This window comes from Hippoglossus stenolepis, chromosome 11 (assembly GCF_022539355.2).
Source record: "Hippoglossus stenolepis isolate QCI-W04-F060 chromosome 11, HSTE1.2, whole genome shotgun sequence".
NCBI lineage: Eukaryota > Metazoa > Chordata > Actinopteri > Pleuronectiformes > Pleuronectidae > Hippoglossus > Hippoglossus stenolepis.
Window position 1 is genome coordinate 9,450,481 of NC_061493.1, and position 12,795 is coordinate 9,463,275.

Consider the following 12,795-nt stretch of genomic DNA (forward strand, 5'->3'; position numbering starts at 1 on the left):
CAAATCAACAGCTCTTATGGTTTCAACCATGACGAAAAAGAGTTTGAGGAGACTCAGTGTGGCAGCAACAGTAACAGCATCAGCAGATGTGATGGCCTTTGGGGAGGTGAAGGGTTCAGGGATTACTCTCAGGGTGCCTGTCAGAGTGGCAGAGGTGGAGATGAAACCCTGCAGGACTCTGGTCATGTGGCCGTCAGCAGGAGGTGTTTTTCTCTGGACTGCAGCAAAAGCCCACTTCTACGGAGAAGGCAAGTGTCAAGACAGCATTTACATGATTGGATTAAAGAGTCCCTGCACATTGTTTTCAAAGTCTACATGTTTTGAAAGATGTGAAAATCTACACTAGGGGACAGAAATGTTTTTTAAAATTTTACAGCATTTAACTGCTTAAGTTTGACATGTGGCCTGAAGTACAAAATGGTAAGAATTTAAGGCAGTAAAAATCAGGTCAGCAAAGTCAGCAAGAGGTGGATGCAGAGCTTGATATGAAAAACCATTTAGATCAGGATTTATGTTATCCGCTGTCCAAATATGTAATGTCGCACTGATTCACTCTTTAATCCCCGAAAATGTTGGAACATGTGATTTGCTTAGTTAAAATTTGTATCATAGCAAATCGAAGGAGCCTTGATTTTTGAATCGATGGACAGTTCATAACAAGAACATGAAAAGATGCTTAACCATCCCCCATCTTCGCCTTGTTGCCACAGGCCAGAATGTCTAGCTTCCTCACACAAGCCTCCAACCTTCATATCCTTCCCTTCATTCCACAACAGCTTGTTCAAGGTTCAGGTGTCGAACAGTGGAGGTGACTCGTCACACACAGACGACCTCAGTATCCGCGGCAGCAGCAGCCAGACAGCTTCCAGACCTCAAACTTTTCTCAGTCAGGTTGCCATGGCGACAGTACCTCCTCCTCTTCAGCCGCCACGGGCGACAGTTTGCAAAGCAGCTCCTCCTTTCCCTCCAAAGCCCCTCTTTTCACCCCCTCTCCTGGGCTCATCTGCAGCAAGTGGCCGACCCCCACAGCAGGCAACACACTCAGAGATGCCGGACAGGGCCACAAAGAGAGCCTTCGTTCCGCCCATGACGCCTCAGCCGCTCTGCATACAAGGTGCTGCACTGCGCTGACACAGTCTCAGACAGGCGTGTACTCGTTGTCTATGACTGGTTTACCAAACACCACTCATATAGCTTATGTAAAATGTTGCAGCTAATGAGTATGCTTCCGCCTAGCAGTGGCAGCAGCTGCCACAGTGTGTTAGGGTGTGATGAGGTAAAATGAGGTGAGCTCTCCCCATTGACCGCTCCAGTGTAATGACACATGCTGGTCACTAGGTGGCTGATAGAGGCAGGAGGCAGTAAAAGTAGAAGCCATTTTTGAAGTTTTGTTTTAAGCAGAAAACACAATTCCTTACTGTTATACCTCAAATAAAGACTTAAATTGAATATCATAAAACAGGCAAGCAGTCAGAAAGAATGTGAGGGAAAATAAACATTTGATTGTGTTTGAACTGCACATTTTAGGTTCTTCTGGGTCTGAACTTTTGCGACCTGTTTCTGAAATCCGTATCCTTTTTTCTTATGCTTGTAATGTAGTTTGACGTCTGATGTTTTTCCTAAAATTCTTAAATTCCTTAACAATGCAAACACAGCATCAAAGTTCAGATCCGTCTTCAGCGAATTCCCATTTTTCAACTACGTTCAGTCCAAAGCGCTGGATGACGTAAGCTTTACTTGAAAGCCTTTATAAACAGTGTACTGAGGATTATGAATAACATGACACTCTTCATTATGTTGTCGCAGCCTGTGAACATGTGACTGGGTGGGTCTCCTGGAGTGTGATTATGTTTGCTTTGTTCGCAGGTTCTTTACACAGGTAAAAACTTTGTGGCATGTGCACCCACTGGATCTGGTAAGACAGTGCTGTTTGAGCTGGCAATCATCCGCATGCTAATGGGGACGTCAGAGCCCTGGAGAGATGTCAAAGCTGTCTATAGTGAGTGCAGCTAAGGCCACAACCCGAGGAGACACAACATAGTAGTTCTAGTTGAAAAGTTGTATTTTCTATTCACAGTTTTTTGGAAACTTTCTCCTCCTCGGGGAAGTTCGTTTGTTTTATGTCGTGTCACTTACAACTGATTTAAAACACAGATCCGATTTGATTTATTGTTTAAACCCCATGTCCACGTAAACAAAGCTTGTGATGATACATACTGACAGCTCTTTGTATCAACAGCTGGAAGTAAATAAAAATGATATGCACAATAAATCCGAATTTATTAAGGGACATTGTTTTGACACAATACACCTGACTTCACACACTGGGGCTTTAAAAAAAAATTTTCCGACTCACTGTGTGTACATATATCTCCAGTGTTTTGTTTTTTAATTCTGTCATTGATTGTTTTTGCCAGTTGCACCCATCAAAGCTCTGTGCAGTCAGTGCTTCGAGAGCTGGAGGAAGAAGTTTGGTCCTCTGGGTGTGATCTGTAAGGAGCTTACAGGCGACACAGAGATTGATGACTTCTTTGAGATTCAGGACTCACACATCATCCTGACCACGCCCGTGTGTGACACTACACTGCATTTCAACTGAACCATTGCAATATAAGTGGAACGGGTATACAGATCGGTGCTACCTGAATATATAATGTTGCATTTATCATTCTTTCAGGAAAAATGGGACAGCATGACAAGAAAATGGAAGGATAACTGTCTGCTGCAGCTCGTCAGGCTCCTCCTTATCGATGAGGTCAGTGTGTTTGTCAGATATTTCTTTCAACGGCCCATTAATCAGTTTTCATAGCATCTCAAAGTCAGCCTGGATTAATGTGGATGCTCACCGTGCACTGAGGTGACAGAAGATGTGCTGTTCACATAGTGTTTTATTTTGCCACTATGCATGATCAGTACCCTCAGCCCTCAGCGCTGTATCTCACTTGAGATTAATAATAATAATACTACATTTTATTTATAGGGGCCTTTCAGAGCACTCAAGGTCACCTTACACAGCAGAGATAAAAACACAACAAAAAACAATGTCATAATCAATTCAATAAATAAAATTAACAGAGAATGAAACATGTAGTTTTGAAAAAATGGAACACAATCAAACTGAATAATAATAGATATATATAAGTAATAATAGATTAGCCATTTAAAAGTTATAGCATGTTCTGGGCCTGTGTGTGATGAAAGTGCTCACAACCTGTCTAATTCTTCTAGAAATCCCTTATCTTAATAATAGAAAACAACGATCAAGAATTTATTTTATCAATATAACATTTTATTTTATTTTTCCTTCATTCCAACACCCCCTTTGAACCTCTGAGATGTTTCTGAAATCGACTGTAAGATGAAACATTTCTATCCTTCAGGTGCATGTGGTGAAAGATAAGACCCGTGGTGCCACGTTGGAAGTGGTGGTGAGCAGGATGAAGGCAGTGAACACATACAGGACAGCACAGAATCCAGAGTCAGGCCTCTCAATCAGGTTTATGGCTGTTTCAGCCACCATACCCAACATATCTGATGTAAGTGGCTGACAAAAACATCCTGTATATGTTTGCTCTGTATCTGCTTTATAAATCAGTAGCCTGTGACTAATTCTTGAACTGCCTGTTGTTAGATAGCAGACTGGCTGTCGAATGAGAGCGGTCCAGCCACATATCTGGAAATGGATGAAAGCCATCGTCCAGTGAAGCTCAGGAGGGTGGTGCTGGGATTCCCCTGCAACCAAAACCAAACAGAGTTTAAGTTTGATCTGTCACTCAACTACAAGATGGCCAACATCATTCAGACTTACTCTGACCAGAAGCCTGCTTTAGTGGTGAGTAGGAAAATGGGGGAAACTGTCTTGCATGTATTTGGTGTGCCTTTTCATTTCTGATTTGTTTAATACAAAATGTCTCCGTAGTTTTGCTCTACCAGGAAAGGAGCCCAGCAGTCAGCTGCAGTTCTGGCCAAGGACGCTCGGTTCATCATGAGCATTGAGCACAAGCAGAGGTATGTTGCCGCCTTTTTTACATTAAAATGTTCATATGCAACTCTTCATCAATATATTTTCTCATTGTTCATTTTCGTTCATTTCACTGGAAGCTTGATCTTCTGCACTCTCTAGGTTGTTAAAATATGCAAACTCTATTCTGGATTCCAAACTGAGAGGTGAGTCTTTATAGCAGCCCATAAGCCCCATTTGAAATCGTAATATTTAGATCCCACCTGCTACAGACTCTGAAACCGTTTCAATCCAGACAAAGTAGGAAAGCATGTGTTCATTTAAGTGCGCGTCTAACTATCAGCTGTTTAACACATAACCTTGTTTGTGGTCCAGAACTGGTGATGTTTGGAGTTGGTTTCCACCATGCAGGAGTTGAACTGTCTGACAGGAAGTTGATAGAAGAGGCCTTCACTCTGGGAGACCTGCCTGTCCTCTGTGAGTCTTTGTCCCGTACACAGTTTTATCCTGTACTGTGAACTGATATGACACAATAGAAGTATGCCACATGATCCTGTGTTTTTTATCTTCTTCGTTACGCTGTAGACATAAACAGGAAAAAACAAAGTGTCAGGTTGCAACACCTGAGTTCCTATCCACAGAGATGTCAAATTTAAATCTAAATGCCTTTTTAATGGTGAGGTAATATGTTATATTAAAATGACCTATACTTGAATGTTTTTAAATTAATAAGAATATCAATCAATCAATATCCAATATTTCTTAAGAAAACATAAGTAACAAATGAGTCTGTGAAACTTGAATTCAGTTTTTAATTTATGAGATACTTATGAGAGACAAACAATAAAACTGGCATTTCCACTTATCACGCACCATTAATTAAACATATACCAGGAACCACACACCAAATAATCAGAGTATTGGTGCAAAACAGTCAGGTTCTTTCGGGACTTGCTGGTGTGGTTTTATTGTATCTCCCTGGCACTGAATTTAAATCTGAGTTCCTAACTCTTATTATTTCCCAGTTACCACCAGGACTCTGGCCATGGGGGTGAACCTGCCAGCTCATCTGGTGGTGATCAAATCCACCATGCAGTACGTTGCAGGCTCCTGTGAAGAGTGCAGCGAGGCTGACCTGCTGCAGATGATAGGCCGAGCTGGAAGACCACAGGTAACCACAGAACGATACATTTCTTTTAACCACTATTTGGGCAAATGTTTCAACTTTTATACAATAACATTAGCTGCATTTTTAGATCCCTTTATTTTAATTTTTCCTTTCTAGTTTGACACATCAGCGACTGCAGTGATCATGACCAAAGTTCAGACCAGAGACAAGTATATGAAGCTTATGAATGGGATGGAAATCATTGAGAGCAGGTATTATGGATTGTAGCTGTGTCACTTACTCCTCTCAGTTCTTCAGTCTTTCTGTCATTCTCTCTCACATGAATACATAGAGGAGTTAGCTCATGCAGTAGAAGTTGTCGAAGTAACAGTGTCTCTTATTTCCCCAGCCTACACGGTCACCTGGTGGAGCACCTGAATGCTGAGATTGTTCTCCAAACCATCAGTGATGTCAACATGGCTCTCGACTGGATACGCTCCACCTTCCTCTACATCCGAGCCCTCAAGAACCCCGCGCACTATGGTGAGAGCTCAAAGCACAAATAAAAATAATGTGACAGGATCATTGTCCAACTTCTTTGTTCTTATTGTAAATTAAACCATTTCAGGGTTTTCTGCCGGCTTAGACAGACATGGAATTGAAGCAAAATTGCAAGGTGGGAGAAAACTATTACTACTCTAACTGATTATTTAGTTGATGAATTTAAACCACTATACTGAAGCCACCTTTAGTTCCAGCTGTCTTTAACTGGGTAAATTGCATTCACAAGTAAACCTACTCCACTATTGTAGTTTTAAGGGGACAACTGTTTCTCATCTCCTCTTTAGCTCTGTGCCTGAAGAACCTCACCTCTCTGTCCTCCATCGGTCTGATTGACATGGATGAAGATATCAATATCAAACCAACAGGTAGAGAGAACATTTGGCATCAAAATGTTTAATGTTTTCCTCTTTAATATCTTTTAGGTTATTATCAGTGGCATCCAGGTCATTTACATTTGACTACACTCTTCTTTTTCAATTATATTATATAAAATACCTTGTTAAGTAGTTTTTTTTTGTTCTTCACAGAGGCCGGCAGGTTGATGGCGAGGTACTGTGTTGCTTTTGACACTATGACACAGTTCTGCAAAGTGGCTGGCACCGAGAACCTGTCTGACCTGGTAGGTTGCCTGATAAGCAGGTGGTGTTAAGCAGGTGGTGTTAAACAGGTTTCCTGCAAAAGGAACCTGTGTATTGCATGGCATTGCAAAAGCATAGTATTTAGATCTAAAGTGCTTCTATGTACAGATCGAGCTGTTGTCAAAGAGCAGGGAGTTCAGTGACATTCAGTTGAGAGTGAATGAGAAGAGGCCCCTGAACACTTTGAACAGGGACAAGAACAGGATCACCATCAGGTTAGCAACAATTATGGAACAGTTGCATTTACAGTCTCATAATCTATATTTTCTTTGTGCATCATATTTTAACTTTTGGTTGGGAAAGACATACGGATGGAGGTAGACACCAGCCATAATAAACGAGTTCTTTATGTATGTTGCTAGGTTTCCCATTGAGGGAAAGATCAAAACCAGTGAGATGAAAGTGAACTGGTATGTTTTCTCATTCCATTCTCTCCCTGTGGAAAAGCATTGTTGAATAAAAAATGAATAATGGTTCATGATTTATTTTTGTCTTAATCCATTTATCTTGCATTCGTCGGCTTGTTTTCAGCTTGATTCAGGCTCAGCTTGGTTCTATTTCAATTCAAGAGTTTGGACTCACACAGGACACAGCAAAGATCTTCAGGAATGGGATGCGTATCAGCAAATGTATGTTGCTTAAATCAGGGTAGACAAAAAAATCAAAATGTCTGCCAACATTTGATTTTTAAACATTTGTTTTTTGATCTTCATCAGGTCTGACAGAGTTTCTGAGTCAGCGATCTAAAGCAGGTTTCTCTGCTCTGCTCAACTCCCTGATTCTGGCCAAGTGCTTCAGATCAAAGCTTTGGGAGAACTCGCCCTATGTTTCCAGACAGATGGAGAAGATAGGTGGGTTCTTTGCTATGTCAATGTGCTATATATAGTGTATTAATGTTTATTTATTTGATCGGGACAGTACTCATTAATCAGACAAAACACTGTAAATGAGCCAGAGTTAGCTGTTCAATCTAATTAGTATGTTTTCCCTTTCCGGTTCTTTCAAGTCAACCTGAAATTAAATAAAACCTGTCTTATATAATTCATGGATAATTCATGTGTGTTATGCATACCATAGACTGATACAAACAAGCAATTAATAATAATTTGTCTAAGCAATGTAAATATGGTAATGAAGAATAGCTATATACGTGGTTCTTAAACATATACTGGTATATTTCAGACCAAACTTACTCTGCCACTGTTGCTTTCTATTAAATGTAAAGGTCATTTCCTAACATGTGATACTACTATATGTGTTTCAGGTCAGACTCTGTCGACTGCCATGGTGAACGCTGGACTCACCACTTTGAGCAAAATCGAGCAAATCAACCCAAGAGAGCTTGAGCTGGTCTGTCTGTGAAATATTTAAAATTAAAAAACGCTTCCTGATAATTGCAAGCATTTGATGTAACTTAATTTCTCCCGTTCAGATTCTCAACAGACATCCACCATTTGGAAACCAGATCAGAGAATCTGTCATAAATCTTCCAAAGTATGAAGTTACTTTGGAGCAGGTAAACAACGCAGCAGAACGATATTATCACAGGGTCAAGTGCACTAGATTCAATAATTTTTTTTTTACTAGATATTTCTGTTATTCTTCAATGTCTTTCTTTTAAGTTGTTGTTGTGTTTATTAGCTTCCCAGATACAGCTGTGCTACAGCAGAGATTGTGGTGAAGGTGAACCTAAAAAACCAGGCACAGCTGCTGTCCAGGAGAACAGCTCCAGACCACCACTACGTCTCACTGATCATCGGAGACTCTGACAACAATGTGGTCTCCATACAGAAACTCACGTAAGAAAAAAATATTTACATAACAAACTTCACTTTGTTTGACTTGTCCTCTTTTGTCGCCAAATCAAAAAACACAGACCTTTCACCATTATGTAAAAAAAAACTAAACTTGGTTTAAAACTTTGCAATTGATTTTCAGTAGGTAACCTCCATCTTTGTTTTCCAGGGACTTGGTGCTGTTGCGGTGCGGTAGCTGGTCGAAGAAGATTGAGGTGGCAAAGGCCTCGAAAGGAGAGGAGATCAGTGTCAATCTCATCAGCTCAGAATATGGTAACTAAGGCAGTGGAAATATTGTATCGTGTGGGAATATTCATTTACAGTTTAATTTACTGTAATCATCAGTTTATTTTATTATTTTATTACTTTTTTTTATAATTTTTAAATATGCAATTGAAATATTATCCAGGTGAGTAACAATATCTCCAGTTGTACAGTACAAGATTAATTTGTTATGCAGAGTATAAGCTGGGATACCTCTCAGTTTTTCAAAAAATATTTTACAGCACTATTTTCTTTATGTATCACTGAAAAACAAGTTTACGTATTTCAAGCTAAATTAGATAATCATTAAATTGTTATGTTTTTGTAAAGTTGAAAATTGTAATAGATTTCAAATCTAGACATTTGTCATTTTTTTGTCGTAACATTAAAATTCATCAAATCAAACCATAGATTCTGCAGCGGTTGTACATCATGTCTAGTGTCTTGCACTGTTTAAGTACTTACTTCCTTTTCCTGTCTTGTAGTGGGCTTCGACATCCAGCAGAAGTTCAACGTGTACTTCTCTGGAGCCAGGAGCTTTGGTACTGATAATCCATGTCACACATCGTATGATCCTACGGGACACAGAGCGCAGCACTCTGCTCTGAAACCACAGTCAGCTGATCCGGCTACACATCAGAGGGAAAATACCACATCTGTGACAGACCGAGGCACGACACTGTAGCTTTCTTACTCATGATTTTGATGATGCTGAAATATGAAATGGTTTATTTATTTGTAGTTCTGTTTCTCTGTTAAAATGTGACAACTTTGCAATCAGACTCAGGCAACAAAAGACAGTGCAACCACTTCTGCAAGAATAAGGATCTCTGTGGCCACGACTGCTGTGAGTACAATCACAGAAGGGATTTAGGGTCTTTTTGTTTATTTATGTATTGACCTGTGCATAACTTTGTTTGCCTGTCAAGATCCTTCAGTCCGTCATATGTGCACATGTGTCCCTCCCCCTAAGGTAAAGTAGGAGTAAATGTGGCAAAGAAGAGGTCAACAAATCAAGAATATGGTTTCTCTTCCCATTTGAAAGACCTCAGGAGCAGATGTGACACACTGCCACAGACTCCTGTCAAACGACTCAAGGTGAGGAAGACAACAGATATGATTTATAACAATAGAACAGAAGGGCACATATTCAAAATCATGAAGATCTTGTGTGAAAGAAAGTGAAAGAAATATGTCCCTTTGTCTGGATCTGCACCAAAATGTAATAGTTTCTTTCCTTGCCCATGTCCCATCCTCCCATCAAGTTTTGTGGAAATCCATTTAGTAGTTTTTGCATAATACTGCCGATCAAACAAACAGACAGGGTCCAGGACATAACCTATTAAGCAGATCTTTCAGTATGAATAAGCTGAATAAGTTTGATGTTCTGTTGTATTTCCTCAGATGAAAATGAGTGAGGAGTCTGTGTCTGTCAACATGCAGAGCTTTGCTTACAAACCCAAAGAGAGCCTTCCAACCGTTTCCTGGTATTCACAGTTACACCGTTTAGAGTTTGAATGGGTCCCAACACAATTGCTGCAATTTAGATTGTTGAAAAGTGTGACAGTAAAATGTGTGAGACCAATTGGGACTGATTATTCATTATTTAAATCTTTTGTGATCTGAAGGTATGGAGTAAATGACTATGGAGCCTCAGAGAGACCTCACACTGAGACCGTGGATCTGACAGGAGAAGACCGCACTGAACTCACAGACACGATTCATCTGGACGATTTTGACAGTGGTACATGACATAAAGACGATGACTCTGAACTCTACACCTTTCCATTGATTCCATCATTGAATCATCACATGATCTGTGACAGTGTGTTTCTCTGCCTCTCCTACTCAGATTGTAACGACTACGTTGGGGACATGTACATGGAAGAGACAGTCCGAACCCCTGCTGCATCTCATACCCACAATCAAAGTATCGTAACAAAAACAATTCACTCAAACCCTTTAGTAGACTAGTGTAGCTCATTAACTACAAATCTCATTTACTTTACATACTGCCAGTCACTTATCAGTGCATACTACATAGGTTTAGGTTTTCCAGCTTCATTTCAGTTTATAAGCAGTAAATCATGGAATTAACATTCACAGCGCAGTACAGTTCAGTGTTCTCAGATGAACAGATACAGACATTGATTAAAGGATATGTGGTTAATGGAAAAGGCTCTTTGGCTGCAGACTTTTATCTTTGGGGGCCAGAGCCTCCATGGATGCAATAACAAAGAGAGTGCATTTGAATAAGATGAAAATAGTCTTAGGGTGTTAATATTATACTGACAAGAGGTGAAATCAGAAGCTGTCTAGAAGACCAGATAGTCAGTTAGAACATCACAGTACAAAGTGTTAATGGTTATGTGGAACTTTTGGGCAAAATGATAAATGTATTTATGTATTTATTTCTTCTATACAGATATTTGTCCGTATGAAAATAACAACTTTGCACAATCATGGTTTTTTCTTCATTTCAGTATTTCAGTACAGTAAAATGCTAAATTTACAAATTGCGTTTACCATTAACATTTATTTAAAATTAAAAATGTGTGTCAACACAGTTTTTTCATTTTTCAGTATTTAAGTATTTAGAATTTATCATTTGCCCAGGATAATCGTTTACCACTGACAACTTTGAAGAACTTGGTTATTAAAAAAATGAATGTTGGAGAACATGCAAAGCGCCAATGTGGTCTTTACGAAAACAAAACAAATCTGACACAGCCACTTTTTTCAGACTGAATAAAAATCTCTATAGCACAGAAACAATTAATGGTGTTGTCCGCTGTGTGCAGGTTCCTCAGTGTGGATGAACCCAGGAACAAGTGTTTGGAGTCAGAACTCTAAACTGCATCTAAACCGGACCAATACAACCACCTCAGCTCATTCTGAGAGGCCCACTGCGGTCACAAGCCAAGGCTCATACTGTGAAACTGCTTTATCCGCACAAATACCAACTGTCACCTTTGACCTCGGAAATGAATGGGACGACTTTGATGATGAGCACTTGGTGCATGCCAGCGAGACGTCATTTGCTTCGTGCACAACTAATGCTAAACCTCAAACCCAGCAGTCTGTTGAGTGCAACACGCCAGGTAAAGTCCAAGTTTCATTAGCTCAGGAGATGTGATAATAATGACACTTGTTTTGTGTATTTTTCAGCTGTATATACATCTCATTTATATGTCATCATAACATGTTTTAATCATCTTAGAATAAACTACAACATCATTGCACCACCATTGTTATGTCTTTGATATCAGTACATATATTTTATGTTTAGGCTTTGGGGCTACATCAGCACCTCCACTCTTCTTCAGTCCCTCACAAGTCAAACCCTGTACAAACCCTGCCAAGACACCACTGAGGTAAAGCCAGCCTCTAATTAAGTCTTATTTTCTGTTTCATACACGACTAATCAAATAATATCCGATTATGTAAAATATCTCAGGAGATACAGAGGTTTTATGTGGTATTTAAGATAGTATTTTTGTGTTTCAGATTGATTTCACCCAATCTCAGTTCTGAAATCAGAAAACCAGGCCCCTCACTAGTCACAGTCAGGCCACAGAATCGAGTCACTCTTGACTTTAATAAAAAGGTGAGTGTGTGTGTATACAAAGATCTGTGAATGTGATGCTTTTGCCTTTAGATGGCCACATTTACAAGAGACCGAGGTAGTTGGCACTTATGACATTTGCCTCTTACTCCTATTTGCGCAGAGACCAGGCATCTTCAGTGAAGAGATCCGAGTAAAAACACCGGAAAATCTCCCAAAACTGAAGCAGTCGGCCCCGGAGACCAGAAGGTTTGATTTCTTCTCAACAGTGAGAGTCCAAACCAACACCAGCACCAGCTCATCTATCAACAGAAGGTACAGGCTTTTATTTTGACTAATGTTATCCTTCAATAAATAATGAAATTAATCTAAATGGAATTCACTTTAATTGAAGTAAACATAATTAATAAATTCTCTTTCCCTCTTTTACTACATACTGCATGTTCAGCATCAACAGCCAAGAGGAGGAAGCTTACATTGGGATATTTGATGGCATATTTTAGAAGTCGTTGATGTGTTTGTGTTCATCTTTATTTAACATGTGAGTTACCGACTGTTTCAAAGTCGTGTTATTATACATTCACGTTGTAACTGAAACAAGTTCTTCCTGTGAGTTCCGACTGTTACAGATGTAATTTATTTATTTATGTGTTTATTTAATAAAGTCTGTTCATTGGTTGATACAGTGCAGTGTCTGTCAATTCTCAACGTGTAAATCAGCTTATTTTTTTGTGTTATAAATATGTTTGTGACAGTTGATAGATGTTGGAAAGTTATTAAAACTACCCATCTCTTACAGTTATGGGTCTATTACCATTAATATTACCAAAGATATTCATTTCAGCTGCACTCAATGTGATTATTGTGGGCAAGAGGAAACAGTTCATCATGTCATAGTA

The 12,795-nt window shown here is 39.5% G+C and overlaps 1 protein-coding gene across 2 annotated transcripts; it reads left to right on the plus strand.

Annotated features, from left to right (window-relative positions):
• The first annotated feature begins 558 nt into the window (after positions 1-558).
• Positions 559-12,575, plus strand: hfm1 (helicase for meiosis 1). 2 transcript variants are annotated; one of them, XM_035169186.2, is made up of 36 exons: positions 559-1,114; positions 1,528-1,569; positions 1,656-1,726; positions 1,867-1,999; positions 2,418-2,569; positions 2,678-2,755; positions 3,381-3,536; positions 3,632-3,832; positions 3,920-4,008; positions 4,124-4,167; positions 4,337-4,438; positions 4,987-5,132; positions 5,247-5,341; positions 5,479-5,612; positions 5,698-5,745; positions 5,918-5,998; positions 6,161-6,252; positions 6,380-6,486; positions 6,634-6,681; positions 6,803-6,900; positions 6,988-7,122; positions 7,536-7,621; positions 7,704-7,787; positions 7,913-8,070; positions 8,237-8,340; positions 8,817-9,002; positions 9,113-9,178; positions 9,305-9,429; positions 9,736-9,818; positions 9,960-10,075; positions 10,184-10,261; positions 11,133-11,432; positions 11,621-11,705; positions 11,839-11,938; positions 12,060-12,211; positions 12,345-12,575. In XM_035169186.2, exons 1-36 carry the CDS (start codon positions 673-675, stop codon positions 12,397-12,399), a joined length of 4,272 nt encoding a protein of 1,423 aa, XP_035025077.2. In that variant the 5' UTR covers positions 559-672; the 3' UTR covers positions 12,400-12,575. The 2 variants fall into 2 exon arrangements, 1 of the variants encoding a protein (XP_035025077.2); XR_007034682.1 differs by lacking the exons at positions 9,736-9,818; positions 11,133-11,432; positions 11,621-11,705; ... (1 more) ...; positions 12,060-12,211; positions 12,345-12,575 and having other exon boundaries at positions 10,184-10,257.
• Positions 12,576-12,795: the final 220 nt, after the last annotated feature.

Coding starts and splice junctions, on each gene's coding strand:
- hfm1 (XM_035169186.2), top strand. CDS start 673: ATGCTTAACCATCCCCCATCTTCGCCTTGTTGCCACAGGCCAGAATGT. Junction 6,253..6,379: donor CCGAGAACCTGTCTGACCTG/GTAGGTTGCCTG, acceptor TTCTATGTACAG/ATCGAGCTGTTGTCAAAGAG. Junction 8,071..8,236: donor GTCTCCATACAGAAACTCAC/GTAAGAAAAAAA, acceptor TTTGTTTTCCAG/GGACTTGGTGCTGTTGCGGT.